This window comes from Myripristis murdjan, chromosome 19 (genome assembly GCF_902150065.1).
Source record: "Myripristis murdjan chromosome 19, fMyrMur1.1, whole genome shotgun sequence".
NCBI classification, from domain to species: domain Eukaryota; kingdom Metazoa; phylum Chordata; class Actinopteri; order Holocentriformes; family Holocentridae; genus Myripristis; species Myripristis murdjan.
Genome location: NC_043998.1, coordinates 8,270,059 through 8,287,091, shown reverse-complemented (window position 1 = coordinate 8,287,091; position 17,033 = coordinate 8,270,059). Strand labels below are relative to the sequence as shown.

At 40.1% G+C, this 17,033-nt stretch overlaps 2 protein-coding genes across 3 annotated transcripts; one reads left to right on the top strand and one right to left on the bottom strand.

Moving 5' to 3' along the window:
* Positions 1–148: 148 nt before the first annotated feature.
* LOC115378185 (E3 ubiquitin-protein ligase TRIM39) lies at positions 149–4,406 on the top strand. The gene is made up of 6 exons (XM_030078368.1): positions 149–181; positions 335–430; positions 2,126–2,359; positions 2,499–2,518; positions 3,366–3,508; positions 3,829–4,406. Exons 1-6 carry the CDS (start codon positions 149–151, stop codon positions 4,404–4,406), a joined length of 1,104 nt encoding a protein of 367 aa, XP_029934228.1.
* Positions 4,407–4,924: 518 nt separating this feature from the next.
* casp7 (caspase 7, apoptosis-related cysteine peptidase) lies at positions 4,925–16,102 on the bottom strand. Of its 2 annotated transcripts, none has more exons than XM_030078281.1 (7): positions 16,002–16,102; positions 15,497–15,597; positions 11,293–11,444; positions 11,056–11,184; positions 9,187–9,362; positions 7,969–8,107; positions 4,925–7,774 (listed from the first exon to the last, which is right to left on the bottom strand). In XM_030078281.1, the coding sequence occupies exons 2-7, from the start codon at positions 15,595–15,597 to the stop codon at positions 7,548–7,550; spliced, it is 924 nt and encodes a 307-aa protein (XP_029934141.1). In that variant the 5' UTR covers positions 16,002–16,102; the 3' UTR covers positions 4,925–7,547. The 2 variants fall into 2 exon arrangements, with proteins under 2 accessions (XP_029934141.1, XP_029934142.1); XM_030078282.1 differs by having other exon boundaries at positions 16,033–16,085.
* Positions 16,103–17,033: the final 931 nt, after the last annotated feature.

Below are 17,033 nucleotides of genomic sequence, written 5' to 3'. Positions count from 1 at the left end.
CAACAATAATGGCCTGGCATCCAAGGCAGCACTATAAAAGCTCTGGTGGCTGTGGCTTCACTGGTGACTTGAGTTTAATCTTCAAAACTGTTCCGAGAGGTGAGACAGAAGGAACGGTTCGAAGCTGAAGGGCAAAGGGTTAGCAGGAATGAATGAAAAGCAAATCAAAGACAAAACTCAAGTAAGCACTTCCCCTTTGGTTCCATAAGAGAACACCATGATGACACTGTTGATCCAGCACCCATAGTCCTCCTTTCTGCCTCTTTCATGTGCAGTGCTTTATCTGGTTCTTTTTGGTTGTCTTCACTTTTTTTGTTTTCTGTGTGTCTCAAAGGAAACTTTTCTGAGACATCAGCAACACCTGCAGAGACAAAGAGATGCTATCGCGTACAGGATGAAGAAACTCGCAGCCAAGCAGGTGGAGATGACGGTAAGTCTTTTGACGTTTGTCTGTTTCCCACCTCCTTTTTTTCCATTGGCCTACCTTCTACATCTCCAAAATAAAGGGGCCATGTGGTGGAACTTACTGAATTTGTTGTCATCAGATACTACACAACATCCCTAGATAGCCAGCTAATATTAGGTAGCACCCTTGTTTGCCTCCAGAACAGCCTGAATTCTGCAAGGCATAGATTTAGCAAGGTGCTTGACACGTTCCACAAGGTTCTTGGTCTATGCTGAGACAATCATGTCATGCAGTTTCTGAAGATTTTTCATCAGCACATTCATGCAGCAAACATTGTGCTTCACTTGATCTCAGAGGTGCTGTACTGTGTTACGATCTCGGGACTGTGCAGGCCATTGGTATGAACTAAAGTTACTGTTCCTAAAAATAGAGAAATAACACCTGCACGCTGTCTGCACTTGCACACCAACAAATGAATTTATTAGGGGGTTACATTTCAGTCAAGGGTTTTAAGCACTTGCTTAAGTGTGAAGTCTAATTTTATGGACTGTCACTGTTGCTAAGACTGCCTCACATGTGTGCAAAAGAATGTTGTTTTTTTCTTTCCCTGTCGTATTCCCATTGAAACCATCTTGATATGATGTATTCTTTGTGACATGTTACCCCCAGAAAGGGGATTCATCAGACCAGATAAAGTTTAGCTTTTTCCTCTTCAATTAGCTGACAGACTTGGAACCTGGCATGGCCGATCAACTTCAAGGTTGTAATATATTCTGAAATCCCCCTCTGCACTGAGCTGTCATTTGCATACTTGTGGTCTGCCTGTCTTGGCATTTTTCTGACCTCTCGCATCAAAAAGGCTTTTCGCCCACAAGACCACTGCTGACTCAGTGTTTTTGTTTATTTCAGCAATCTCTGCAAACTATAGATATTATATTATGTAAAAATAAATAAATAAACAAATAAAAATAATTTCTTAGATGCTTTGAATGGGTGTTCAGATGAGGGGCCAGGGTCCCACAGGGGTCCTTTAGAAACTGGGGAATAATTTATTTCCACTACAATGTACAATCCCAATTAGAATATGCACTATAACTATTTAAGTCATAGCTTTTATTCACATAACTACTGAGACAAAATCTTATCAAATGATGGCCCATGGCCTAATGTATGAATATCTGGGCTCCATAACATGGTGGCATTTGAAAACCTCTGTTGTAAATCACACATCATGCCCATTATAATGCTTAGCTGAGAACTGAATCTCTTGGTACCTTCTGAATATTTTATACACAACCACATGACTCGCTATCCAGAGGAGTGGGCTCCTTCAACAACAAAGGCACCCAGTTAAGTGTACAATGATTGGATGTTTCATATAAAGTATGATAAAAGAACTCATCACACTTGCTTAAAATATCAATAGGGCAGTGGTGAAATAAAATTCAAAATAGAAAATCTTTTTATTATGAGTTCATGTTGGCATGCTTCCACAGGTCAGTCACTGATTGTATTTATGAGATTATTGCTTTAAAAGTGAACACTGTGCTCATGAGGTGGATAACACTCCAATGAATCCTATCAGGCACTCTACCTGGTTTGAAATATCTTCAATAGACCAGTGGCTGAATATGGTAAATTTCAACCATATCCAACATGGCCTAGAGGTCCAACCCTTTTTATACTGGATATTCTCCACTATCTTATTTCCCCTTCTAGAGACAGACCAATGAAGTGAAGGACAAGATCAAGAAAAAGTATGAGGACATGAAGCGGGTTCTGGATGAGGACCTCAGGATCACACTGACCCAGCTGGACATGGAGCACGAGGCCACAGAGAGGTTCGTGGAGGAGAGGATTGAAGATTGCTACCACCTCACCCAGGAACTGGACCAGGAGCTGGCCAACATCAGTGCCCAGGTGAAGAAGGACACAAAACAAATGGACATTCAGGTAACCTCGAGGAGGAATCCTTTGTTTCGTTTTCACATGATAACATTTCCAAGGCTTTGAAAACACTTCTGGAAGATGTACACTCATTATAATGTCTGAACCATCTAACTAGTATGTGTTCTTTCTATGCCTTACCTAGGCTGCTGAAACAGAAAAAAGGTATGTTCACATAAGTAACTAATGGTTGTTTTTTTGCCACTATATATGTTACATTTCATAAACTTGAACACAAAAACAAAAAACTGCCACATAAAGTCATTATTGCAATGCAAAGAGGTAGAAATTTGAAGTTAAGTATTAAAAGAAAAAAAAAAACTGTATACTTCCATCTTCCGTCTTTTAAACAACAACAAATTCCATTGAGACATACCAAGGCAAACAAACACCTGTGGGAAATCTGTTCTTTTGGTGATTACCAGACCTGGATGTTTTGTGATGTGAGGGGAATACCTGAGCGTCCCATCTGACAGGTGAGGTGATGTAATACATGATGAATCAGACTCTTAATGCATACCCAGAATTAATTGTCCGTAAGCAGCCGGGAAACGTCAGCAGGAAAACCATTTGGGAAATTCCTATCCAGACATATCTCTTGTTTCTTTCTTTTAGCCACTTGTTCGTTTACTGAAAATGTCCACACCGTGAACACTTCCTTGTCTGTTTGAATGAAAGAGGTTGCATAATTGCTGAGCACACAGTGTAGCCACACAGAGTAACCATACTGATTTTTTTCGGCAGTGTTTTTCCTGAACATGTTATTCCAGTACATTATGCCATATGTTCATATCATGAATCAGTACTTAAGACACAATTTCCAGAATAATTGGATCTGCCAATACCATCGGCCATCTGATAAAAATGACCAAATTTCCATAGGTCCAAAACTTTTTACGTAATCTTGTTTTCAGTTATTTTTTTTTTTTTATTTTTTTTTTTTTACTTGTTCATGTCAGTACAAGTGCTGTACAAAATATCAACTCCAATCGCTTTCTTTTTCTGTAATCAGAATTTCCGAGACGCTGAAGTTGACTGATCCTGACCTGATTCACACGGACCAGTTCAAGAATGAACAGCTTCTCAGTCTTACCATCAATCTGCTGCTGTTCATCAGATCCCAAGTCCCTGTCACCAAGAAGCTGTTTCAGAGCTGTGAGTGAGTTCACCCAGGGCCACAAGGAGACTGGCATTTTAAGTAGAGTCTTGTTCCTCAGCAAGACAAGAGTTACAAATTACCACTAGAGGCGTACATGAAGGTCAAGTTGCAATACCATGCAATCAGTGTTCCTTTTGTTTCTCTTGGCCATTTCTGTCATTTCACTGAGTTTGCTTTAGGGTAAACATGGCAACTCCACATCTCTTGTGAAGTCCAGTGGGAAAAGCAATACATTTCTTTCTCATTTCAACCTTGAATTTCATATTTTCACCTTTTCTAGGAGAAACAAACGATTGATCCATTCTTTCTTAATCAGATGCAGCAGATGTCGTCCTTGACCCTGACACCGCCCACCCCAAACTGATCATCTCCCCCAAAGGCGACCTGGTCACCTACACAGACACCTGGCAGGACGTCCCAGAGATGCCTTCCCGTTTTGATACCACTCTTAATGTTGTCAGTCGGCAAGGCTTCAGCGAGGGCCGCCATTACTGGGAGGTGGAGGTGAGTGGGAAGACCTACTGGGAGCTGGGTCTCACCTACCCGAGCATCCCACGAAAAGGCCGCGAGGAGGACTGCTGGCTGGGCCGCGGCAGGGAGTCCTGGTGTGTGGAATACTTCACTGGAGACTACACAGCCTGGCACGGCGGCGTCCCGCATGAGCTGCCCCTAGTGGCGGGCAAACAGTTCACTCGCATTGGGGTGTACTGCAGCTTTCCCGGGGGCTTGGTGTGCTTTCTTGGTGCTGACACCATGACTCCCCTCCACTGTTTCTGTGCTGGCACCTTCACAAACACCCTCCATCAGGCAATATGTCCCGGTCATGATAACCAAGGGACTAACTGGAAGCCTCTTCAGATCTGCGATGCCTCTAGATCAGCTCCCACCCTCTGAGGTGTGGCATGAGCCCTGGAGGCATCAGACACAAGACTCAGGTGGCCAAGAATGCACGGTGCTTTGGGGCATGCGCATTAGCTGCTTGGCCTGACAACACAGTGCAACATCAGCTTTAAATACCACTGTGTGGGGCAGGAGTGGAAGTAATTACATTTACTCACGTTACTGTAACTGAGTAGCTTATTTGTCTACTTGTACATGAGTGTTTGTAAAGTCAGAAATTGTACTTTTACTTCAATACATTTTTTTCTGTGGTATCACTGCATCCACTACAGGGCACAAATTCTGCTGGCTATAGGTTTAAGCCGTTTAATCTTCAGGTGTGCTTATCATTTTGATATTTAATGTCTTTGATTGTCTCATATTTAACACAACTCTTATTTCATTGTGTAAAATACAGAAGCCTGTCAGTGTGCTCTCTGAGTTTACAGACGTGCGAGATGAAGTGACAAAATAAGAACCACATAACTCATTACACAATATATTCTTGATGTTTAATACAATAAAATAATGTTTACATAAGCATTCCTCTGATTTGAAGTAATTTAAACAATGTATTGCCCCAAATTAAAAATGGGGCCAGATTATACTCTTTCTTATTAATCCATCCATTCATTTATCCAAATCTTTTCAAAAATATTCCTGAGGACAATAGCATTGGAAACACTGGAAAGCATTTAAAAATTTACCCCTAAAAATATTTTTCCCCCTTCAATTCCATTCCAAAACAAGTGGAGCAAACACTCCTTTCAGCACAGTTTGGGCACCACATCACTGATCAGAGATCCATGTGTCGAGAGGATTCAAGAATTGTGTCTGCATTGGACAGGTACAGTATGTGTGTAATGGGTAAAGTGTCTACCATAAGCCAGAGTACTGATCACGGTTCTGGCACCTAGAAATATTGTGTAATAGTGTTAAATTTTTTAAAAAATGACTGATGAAAAAATACAAAGACCGAAAAAAGGAAAATATCAAAAGAAATTCAAGCCATTGCTGAACTTTTTCCCAAAGTTACTGACACATGCAATCATGTGAATAATGCAAAAACTTTGCAGCAACAATGAGAGCATGCATTGTGGACATGTGGATTGTGAATGGTCAGACTTGTCACCACCAGTAATAGCTGCCTCTGTGATTGACAGACAGAAAAGTTCTAACTTTTTGACAAAAACAAGGTGTATTTGCAGATATAAACTTTGTGTACGTTATAATAACCCCCAGCAAATGTCTATCATTAAAATAATCTTTTTTTGGATTTTATCACATAACACAATGACAATAATTAATTCATTCACTAAAATGTTTTCATTTCCTTGGAATATTTTCAGTATTTGTTTTAAATAGTGTTCAGCAATAAGCACAATATGCTTAAAAGGAATATATTAAAGCAAATTATAAGTCAAAACTTTTTTTGGATCTTTTTTTAAAAAATATCTTTTTTGTTATATGAATCTTTGTTTTAACATCATTCTAAATCAATGCAAAGCTAGTTTTCGGTATGGCAATAAGAAATATGAAGACATTGCTAGGTAGCTTTTACTGTAGTAATGTTATGACTGACAATTTACCACACTGATATACAGTGAAACGATGTGGGCATTTGTGCTTTGGGCCAGAATCCAGTTTGTCCATCATATGATATTTCCCCAAATTATGACGATTTAGACATTTGAAGTCCTCCATCTGAGGCATATTTCTTTGGTATGCGGTGTACAGAGGAAAGTAAAGAGGCATGTCTAAATTTCATCAAGGGAAATTCATACGATGGTTTGCTGGACCTTGACCAATAAGAAGAGGACAAGTGCATCATTTTGATCATATGCAAATACACTAACTTCACTTGTTTGAGCTTGAACAACAAGCAAGTTTTCATTGCCAGCCTTGAAGTCTTCAGCATCTTGAATTAATGTAAGTGCCTTTAAAAAACTGGCAAAATCTCAAATGTTTGTTGCTGTTATGGGGGTGGACTATGTACTATGCCCTTGACCCAAAGTCTCATGTAACTCTTCATTAGATAGCAGATGATCACATCTTCCTAGCCATTAAATAAGTTGTGTAAAATTACATGTATCCATTAATAGGACACATTAAGGAACATGAGTATGCCAGCATGCAGCTACTAACTAACATAGCATAACCTGCTAGGAGAGATGAGACATTGAGCTTATGGCATGAGCACTGTGACGTGTTTTGGCACTTTTTTTTTCTTTTTTACCACTGACAATTGAAAAATGTTACAACACGGATAGCTGAAAATGATCTGGTCCATTTTCCAGCTGCTTTTTCATTTCTTACATTGCACCTAACAGCGTTGGTCAACATTTTCTATTCAGTTTTCCAAAGGAAAGTGCTTTACATTGACTAGTGCATCTCAAAAGAGCCATTAGTACAGGCTGCAAAATCAAGTTCAACATATCAAGGTAGGACAGGATTCATTAACAAAGGCTCCTATGACATTAAACTGCCACCTAGTGTCCAATTGATTTTACTTAGTGCAAGTGACAGAATATTGTGCACATAATATCTAAGGCAAAGTGCAATGTAGAAATCTATTGTTACTGGACTAGTTTTGGTTTTGTTTCTGGAGAGGGGGAACAAAATGTAATAATTTCAATAAGTCAGGAGTCAATTCCATGCAATAACATGCAAATAAGCTTGTAGAATCCTGTCCACTATGTACACTATGACTCGTATCAAAGCCATTGCAAATGCTGGAAAATGGAGAAGCGCATATTCAGATATGATTCCCCGAACCCACAAAAAATGGCAGCAAATTTTCCGGGTTGGTAGAACTACATGGATATTTCACAATGCCTGTCGACAAAGATCAGATCAAATGTGACGTCATTATTCTGAAGAATAACCTGAAGAAGAGGCAAGTATCACCATCAACACATGAACGCGGAGTGCCACTGTAAATACTTCTTTCCCATGGAAAGCTTGTTTTGGGCCCAGCAAAACATGCAAAATGGCATACATGCCCAAAATGTGCAGTGTCCCGCTGGGCCAGGATCATCCCTGAATGTTTTGACCACTTAGTCAATACCTGAAACAGTCAGTCAAGTCAGTCTAGTCAGTCAGTCAATCAGTCAGTCTGGTGGTCAGACAGTCAGTCTGTGTCCGTTAGACTGGCAGTCAGTTGAAATACAGTTCTTTCGTCAGCATAGAGACCACGCAGGGAATCTGCTTCTTCTCACTGAAGCGAGGGTCTTCAGACCAGGACTCAAAGCTGGTGGCCACCATGTAGTTGACCCGAGTCAGAATCTGCATGATCTCCAGCTGCTTGCCAAACTCATTGAGGACGTTGCAGAGTGCCTGGACAAACCAGGAGCCGCGCCCAGGGTTCCTCCATGAGTAGTACCCTGGAAGAGCAGCACAGGTCAGTCCATAAACTATGTGCTCAAACGAACACACACGCAGCAGATGCACACTTGCAGGCAAGTTCGTGCATGCTGACAAACAAATACACACTGCATTCACTAATATTCAAAATACCTGAACATTCACTCAGCACTCCAAGCACAGACTTTACAGTTAATTACAAACAGGGGTTTACCTGGCACAGTTGAATAGGCAAAGAGGAAATCGGCCTCTACAGGAATCTTATGCCTTGGATTAGCATCTGTCTCCAGGGTATCGTTTGGAGGACCTGAATCTGTCTGTATACCATCATCAAACTCTGAACCCCGACAAGCCTGGTGAAGTAAATGAAATGACATTTCATTGAGATCCTGAGTAGCTTTCTCAACGATGACCTGGTGAGGCAATTAAAAATTAACTGAATTTAAAAGCAGGGTTGGAAATAACTTTGATTTTATATTGATAGCACAGTATGAGAGAGGCCACATCATCATCACAGAAGCTAGAAATTTGGCCTTTGCCGTAACTGGTATTATTAGTATTATGCATCTCTGCAGAGCTACTGAAAATGTTTCAATCATTGCAATTATGTTCTCAGTAATAACAACAATTTAAGTTCCAATTTTCTATTGATGAGCTATTGATGGACTTTTGATTTAACCCCCTGCTTGATCAGAGTTAAAGTGATAGTTTGGTTTCCTGCTCTTATAGTGGTGTTTGAAACTCCATACAAGTGTAATCAATCCTTCAAGTTTGACCAATCAACTTCTTCCTGTCGCAGGAACGAGCTCTACACCAGGACTGTTCTTATAGAAAACTTGTGTACCTGGCCCACTAAACAACACGATTTCAAGTAGCAATCCAAAGCTGAAAAATGTTTTGAATGATGCACAACAAAACAGGTTTCTTTGAGACCCATTATCAACACTCTTTTCCAACACAATGGCTTCACCAACCAGGTCAGCAAACATCCAGCACTAAGGGGAGAGGCTGCGGTGTGATAGAGAAACAAAGTAGTTCTGCCATTTCGCAAGCTAGATGGCTGTAAGAGCGTCAATACTGAATCTTCTCTTTTTAGCTTTGGGTTGCCATTCAAAATTGTCTGTGTTGTCCAGGTATTCTTCATTCATTTTGGATAATGCTTTCAATGCAGTGCTCGTTTTCATGACAGGGAGGAAGTTAACAGGTCAAACGTGGGGGATCTATTACACTCCTCTGGAGTAGAAAATACCATTATATGGTTAAGAACCTGAACTATCACATCAGTGGACTTAAGACACAAAACTAGACTTACAAAATTCTAAGTCATACTAAGCCTATATCTGAAATATGATTGTCATTGCAAAATGATAATACTGCATACTGCACCTATAAGTTTTTTGAAGCCATTTTTCAGAAAACAAGGTCACTTTACCTGGATGAAGAAGAGTTTGGGTTTGCCGACTAAGCTTTTGCACATGTCACCCCTAAACAGCGAGGTCATGGTCTTGATGGGCATGGCTCCGTCTGTGCCGTAGATCATGCCCTCCTCACCGTGGCTTAGCAGGATACAGGCGAAACAGGAGCTGTCACTATGGTCTTCCTCCGAGGCTGACCCATACACATACACACAAACACGCTTTGTTCAGCTCAGGCCTCGCTAATGAATTAGTGGTTGCAGTATCTAATTTTGGAATTTATTCAGCCATACATGCTTCATAGATATTCATGCAGGTTTTAATTAAAATGTTAAAAACTCATTAGTATTAAAATACGTTTAAAGTTTTGAGTTCTGACATGCTCTGGCTCAGACAATGTGAGTGAAAAATGTCTTCAGCTAAATAAAGAAAAAAAACAAAGCAAGCTTCAACAGTCTCAGTTGCAATCAGCTGATCATCTTTAAAATAATGAATATTTTTACATCGTCCATTAAAATCTCATAATCATCATATTCATATTCAAGGTTTCTTGGAGCGTGACATAAAGTCTAATGTGAGCTGACAGGTGATTCTTAAGGCTGCTAATTATCCTCATGTTTTTATCTTGTCATGTTCCTTTTGTAATCTCTGTGCTCATTTTTGGCCTAATAGAAAAAGATTTCACTGTGATGTCTGTAGTTTCTTTTTACAATACTGCCACTTGCTGGCTAATCTGATTGCTGATGCTTTAAGACAAAAACTAATAGCACCCCTGAAGCTTCTTGAGTGTGAACCTGTGTGTGCAGCTAACACTGCAACTTAAAAGTGGAAAAAACAAAGTAAATAAACTACAGTGTATATTAGAAAACTGGTGGATCTAACAGAGCTGATGACAGTTTCATCTTTCTATCCCACTGAAAATAATGTAACCAAGATCTGTTCTGTAGGTTATAGACAAGATCTAGGTAACTTTCTGTCTTTCTAGTATATATTTTTAATTCCCCGTCGCTGAAAATTTTCCAATTAAATGTCCACATAATAGGAACAGTTTCTCGATATCAAACAACACAAAATCCCAAAGCACTTTAAAAGCTGTTTTTTCTAACTGCTGCTTTTGCCCTTGACCAAAAGAGAATATTCAGTGAAACAGTTTAGAAAAGGGCTTAAGAAATGCTTTAAAAAGTCACACTAACTATTTAGTACCATTTTAGTTTGCTTTCTCAACATCAAGCAGAATGGTTTATGATCTCCAGTTCAGGATAACAACAAGGGGCCACAAAGATCATCCGATACTGTTGGCCAATTCCTAAATTACTAGCCATTTTAAAACAGGGCAATATTAGTTGTTGATGTTTAGACTTTTTGCAAATGTCAGACTGGCTACACATTTTTGTTGATCAAATTCACAGAGTTTTTCCATGGCTACTCTATTACATGTAGCATGTTTTTAGGACGGACATTTGCCAAAAACTATATTAAAATGTTCTGTTTTGCTACAGATCTGATAATAGAAGGCCAGGTCTATTTGACTTACTGTGACATACTGTAATCAAAGTATTTGCTATTTGGTTCATGATTTCCTCAAAGGTCATTATATCAGCTAAGAGCCAAGTTTGCTACTTATATTCACACTGACATAAAAAATTTTAACATATTTCTGTAACCTTTCAGAAACTTTTTATATGTGTACATTCCTGTAAACACAATTTCTGAACACCCTTTCTAGGTTTTACATGTCTATGAACCCTGATTAGGTTAACTGGTGGCAGCATCAAATCTAAATGAGAACACCACCGATATGCCCTCGATCCATTATGAGCGATTAAGCCAAGTGTGATGAACGGCTGGTGCATCAACAGGGAATGACAGAGAACTGCACTGCTCACCCTCTTTGAGAAGACGCTCCATCTTCTCACACGTCTGGTCATTGTAGATGCAGACATCGAAGCCCAGGCTCTTGAAGCACTTGAACAGCTCACCTGCGTCTCGATCCGTGCCATTGCGTACATTCATCCCTGTGAAGACAATTTGTTTAGATTACTCATGACAATATTAAGAGGAATCGGGGCGGCTGTGCAATGTGTTTCAAATCTACCATCGGTTTATAAAACCCCCCGTTTTACCTGTCTTTTCGTCAAAGTTTTTGTTGTTGATGATGATGCACTTGCCCACTCGCTGGTGGCTCATCTTATACTGGAATGTTGGTGAAACAATTCTGTAATGGCTTTCAGAAGAGTAGTCCTGCTCCCGCGTCTGGCCATCCTTATTCTTCTTACTAATAATGTCGGAGAAAAATGGAAAGCTAGAATATTAAAAAGTAAACACTTAAAAAAATCTCCACAGTGGTATCTCAATTAAGACTACATAGTAAATTAAGCCGTAAACTAATAAAAAAAAAAAACAACTGTTTTTTGACATGTCTAGTTTATCATTTTGTGTATTAAAATGTGTATTGCTAAAAATAACACAATATAGCAGAAAAAACAAATCATAACAATATTCTTTTTGTTCAACACTACCAACCTCTACGGCAGAAGTCAAGGGGCTTAAAATTTTGCGGATCTCTACTTACTGTAAGCAGGCAGTTAAAATTTGTATAATATCCCTGACTCGAACAGTAGATGACACTGTCTTGCAGGTGGAAATTTTTTAAGACACACCTGCGTATGTCAAGGCTTCCAACATCGACACAAGGAGAGCGCACAGCAATACGAAAACACCCTGAACCACTTACTCAGAGTACATACATTTTCAAATGAGGCATTAATGTCATGGCCAAATTCGGTCACAGTAATCCACTGTCAGGTCAGGAAGAAGCTATAACATGTTGGTTGGCGCGGATATCGAAAAATCATAAGCAAATCACGGTATATTCAGCGACAGAGGAAATCTTTCACCAGTGGCAATTCCAACAGACCTGTCATATTTCCATTCTTTAAAGGATCCATCCAGATAGCTAAGCCACAGCGGGCCATTGGGAGCTCACAAAATCCATGCTTGTTCCAGAAGAGCCTAGTCATCAGGTTACTCAAGCACTGGAACAATGAGGACCCCATACCCAGCAACGTGCACAAACACTCACCCACATGCATACATAGCCAACCCAGCCATATTCTAATAAACATGTGATCCAGAACTTTTTTGAAGCCCCCCTCCCCCCTCCAAATTGTGCCAACATACCAAACAATTGAGTGAGGGTGGGCAAAGAGCCGCAACTCTGTGGTACTGTGGGCTGGGCATGGCAGCAGTGGAGCAGGTGGGTGGGGGTTGAGGAGCAGGACGAGGCGGTTGTATCTCTCTTACCTGGGTTCGTCATTAAGTGCTACGCCACTCTGCATCTGAAATGCGTTGCTTTTGTCTTGTTTCTTTTTTTATCCCCTGAAAGAGTTAGTTTCTCCGGACCTGGCCGCTTATTTTTTGGCTGTGTGCTAGGATACTGACATGCTCTCTGTGGTGGATGGAGACTGGACTGGGCCAGCGTGTGCTGAGGACAGGGGCGGCGCACTGTGAGCCCCCTGAGTCAGCAGCCACGCCACTACGCCAGAGCTTTCTAAAGGCCTATTCACACATGGCCCCTGCGCCCCGCTCCCTGCTGAGGTCAGACAGGGCAACATGTTGCTCCTCTGCTGACAGGCACAGAATCCACCTGTACCAGCACGCATCCTGTGTGTGGCCAGGAGCCTCAGTCTTTAAGCTGGATGGAGATACGAGAAGGGATTCACTTAAAATGCGTCAGTTTCTGAGAAAATCACCTACTAGCCTTACGCTGAACATGCTCCAAACAGCTGGACAGCTAGTATTTTGTATAGGGCAGGGAACTGGCACTGAAATCCCAATTCGATTCGATTCCAGTTCACATAGTCCCAATTCGATTCAATACCAATACCGATTTCGATTCTATTAGATTTCATAATAATTCAGTCAGGGATATTTCACCTACACCAATACCAATTTTGCAAATTACACATATTGTGTTTTTTAAATCCAACATGCATCAAGACATCTGCCTTTAGGCGTGATGGTGCTGACCTCAGAGTGGAGGCTCCTGACATTGTTCATTCATTCATCAAAAACATGTCATTTGGTCAGCTTCTGTAGGCTACTGGCTTAGCAGATCAGGATGAAAGGCGAGCTACAAACATTGAGCAAAAATCTTAACGAGCCCACTGAAAAAAGACATACATTAAAAGACTGATCTCAAGATTTAAGAATTAGTATAAGCTCAAATGATGATTGAGATTCATCAAGAAAATAAAAAATATATATTTTTACCCAGCCCTAATTTTCTAACATATTTCTTCCTTGACTTGGCACAAGAATAAACTTAAATCCAAAAAGTTCAAGAAATGCAAACAGATAGACTTAAATTTCAGCAATTAGAAATGCATCTTTATTGTACATTATTACATTATATTATTAATTTATTAGACACTTTCCTTTGAGGATTATACTACTGCTACCACTATTACTAATAATAATTAGGCTGCAGCTTAAATTTAATGTCATGTCGCGCTGCTGAGTTGAAGGTGGTATGGATCGAACGCTGTACTACCCAGTCATGGCCATTACCTACTGTAAAACTTCCACTTTCACTTTGAACCAACAGTCGTAAAGTTACAAGGGTGCTCTGTTTCTGATGAGTCACCGCAGACGCCATTAATGAGTGGCAATGGAAAACACATTCTGTAGCAATTAAGACAGCAAGGTATGGCAGCCAAATTTAATGTTAGCTCATTTTTTATTATGTAACAAACTATTCAGCCTAAATAGATGGCATTTATACACCACTCTTCTAGTGTACCGGCTACTTGAAGAGCTTTACAATGCATGTCTCACACTGAACCATATTCATACTCTGCTGTTGGAGGAAGCCAGCTTTCTTATCAGAAGTGGTTGCTACCAAGACAACCCAGCGTTCAAACCAGCAACCTTTGACTATTAGAAAAATGCTGGACACATCCTGAGCCACACTGCCCTTGCCTACATTTAAGCACCACCGCCACTCCAGCGTGAAGTCTCACACTGGAGTGGCCTCTATTATTTTATGGCTTACTAAAATGTTTCATGTTAACACAACAACTGTCTGCTCTTATTCTGCCATCACAGGAGGAAGAGAAATTCCAACTGCAAGACAGAGCACGTAGACGTCATACTTGAGTGCCAATATCTGACAGAAACTGAGTTGACACCTCTGGGGTTACAGTGCCACCTTGTGACACAGCATGGGACAAACAGGGATTCCTGCTCGTCATGCTCATGCCTGCCACCATGACACACAGGTTACACATTTACAAATCAGTTACAAAGTTACACATTTCAAACATAAACCCATACACCCGTGTACATTTGTTTGTTTGTTTTTCACCTACTTTAAAGTGTTTTTTACAGAGACTTTTCGAAGGACTCCAGTGGGTCTTTCTACACTATGTTTTTTTTTTTTTTTTGGTCTTATAAATAGAGATGCAACTCTATTCTTTTGTCAGTTCAAATGTCACATCCATAATGCAATGCAACAGCAACAAATGACAGTCTAAGTTTGGGGCCACTTTCAGACTGACTCCAGTCCTAAAATTGAGTTTAAGACTGCTTTCACCCCCCTTGCACCACCACACTAATTAAATGACCTCAAAGTGGGTTGCTGGGTCAAATCAAGGGCTCATCTTACAATTTTTTACAGCATCTCTAGACACGAATCATTACCCCCTTCATACGCAAGGAATATAACCCGTGTACAACACTGGTGTATCTCCAAATCAAAATCTAATAACTATCTTCTACCTAACTTAGGAAATGTGTGTATGGCAAGCACAGGCACTTTAGTTTCATTTGTCATCTGATGGGAGACCATGAGTAAATGTTTATCTAAATAAAAGAACCATGTGTTACTAGACAAAAAATGTGAAATTCAAATATTAGTGGCTTGTCGTAATTTACCTCCAAAACAACAAAAGTTGGTCCAAATTTTTAGAATTACTCTTTTATTATAGTATCAACCTACACGACACCCATACCTAGGAGTCAGATATGCACTGCTACAGGGGGACACACTGGTTCATGTGTATTTATGTCAGTCCCGTCCAAAATAAATACACACTAGATAAGATTAGCACAGGAGGGTTCCAGTTATTGATCCAGTATTGGATCATTCAACGCCCTACAGTGTACTTAGAGAGTAATAACGGTGAAAGCGAAAGCTGTGACAAGGACAGTCATTCTCAAAATAGGGAAAGTAGGTTAAATTAATTACTAATGAAGTTAAACAGTCCTCATCTTGCTTAAGGTCATACTTTAGGTGGGTCTTTCCTCGCTTGTTGCAGGGGAACTCACCTGCCAAAGAGCAGAAACCTCCCTTTGCGGTCAGGCTTGGCATCTGTGCTGTCTCCCAGGCTCCCCTCCACCTCGACAGCCTCTGCTCTGTCTCCGGACATCTGAGTTTAGCAAGACAGGTCCAAGCTGGGCTTCTTAGTTAATTTCAACAAACTAACCTTACAGCATCACCAAGGTTACTTTAACATGACAATAACCTGTAGGTTTTACCAACTACTAACAATATGGCCAGTGTCCGGTTGCTAAAACAGTTTTAAAAATACTACAGGCAACGCCTAGGCACACAAACAAATTATCGCACAACTTATATTAGGTATTATATAAGCAGACATAAGTTACATTAGATGTCTTAGGCTCCTCGGTCACTTCAGGAAGATGTTTAGCTAATTAGCATAAGGTAAACAGTCCAGTTTTAACTATCAGGATGTGTTAGCTAGCTTGCAGTTAGCGATAAATAAAAACAACGCTCTTTTTTTTTAATTAAGAGACGCTGGTGTCAACTTACATTTTGGTGTACGTGTTGTATGCGACTTTACCTAAAGCTTAATGCGCAAAAAGTTATTTTCCCGTAGAGTTGAGAGTTCACCGCTCAATCTGTTTCTTAGAAAACGTCAACAGAAAACGAAACCAACTTTTTTGCGTCTTCCTCCGTGAAGTGCGCGTCTGCGTCACACCTGACGTCACTCCCCAGCTCCGCCAGATTTGTTATTCATAACTCGCGCAAGTCGCATTTTAATCCCTCTTTCTGGCTTATCCAGTTGTTCTGCATTCATTTTTTCCCTGATGTTCACATTATTATTCATCGGTTGATATGTTCAGCACATTGTTCTGCATCGCCAACTGAACAAGAGCACGATGAAGTGTGCATCATTTGCTTTTTACACAGGGTTGACTGTTATAAAGGACAAAAGAGGAGTGTTGCTAAATATGAGTCTCGTAAGGTAAAACACAAAAAGCAAATAAAACAAACAAACAAACAAAAAAAACCTCTAGTAATCCCATAATAGACTATACTACGACGGAAGACACACATTGGATCCTATAACAATATTATTGAAATATTGTGTAATATTATTGTAATAATGTAAATATTGTGATATCTATACATCTACATCTATTCATATACATACATACACACACACACACACACACACACACACACACACACACACACACACACATTTGTAAATATAGATAGATAGATAGATAGATAGATAGATAGATAGATAGATAGATACACACACAATAAGGTCACAACAAACCCTCTATCACAATAGAAAATGTACCGTCTGTGAGGTGGATCATGTTAAGAATAGATTTGTCTTCACTTCACCAACGTGTCCAGCAGTAAAAAGGTGTTGCACAGTGCATTATACTCAGAATGTGATCTGTTCCTCTTCCTATTTCTACACTGGATGAGGTGTCCAAAGCTGAAGTAGCTCTCCATCTCAGGATCATTACGCATACGCATTGACATGTCAACTCCTCTAACTCCTCTCTCTCTCTCTCTCTCTCTCTCTCTCTCTCCTAGCATGGT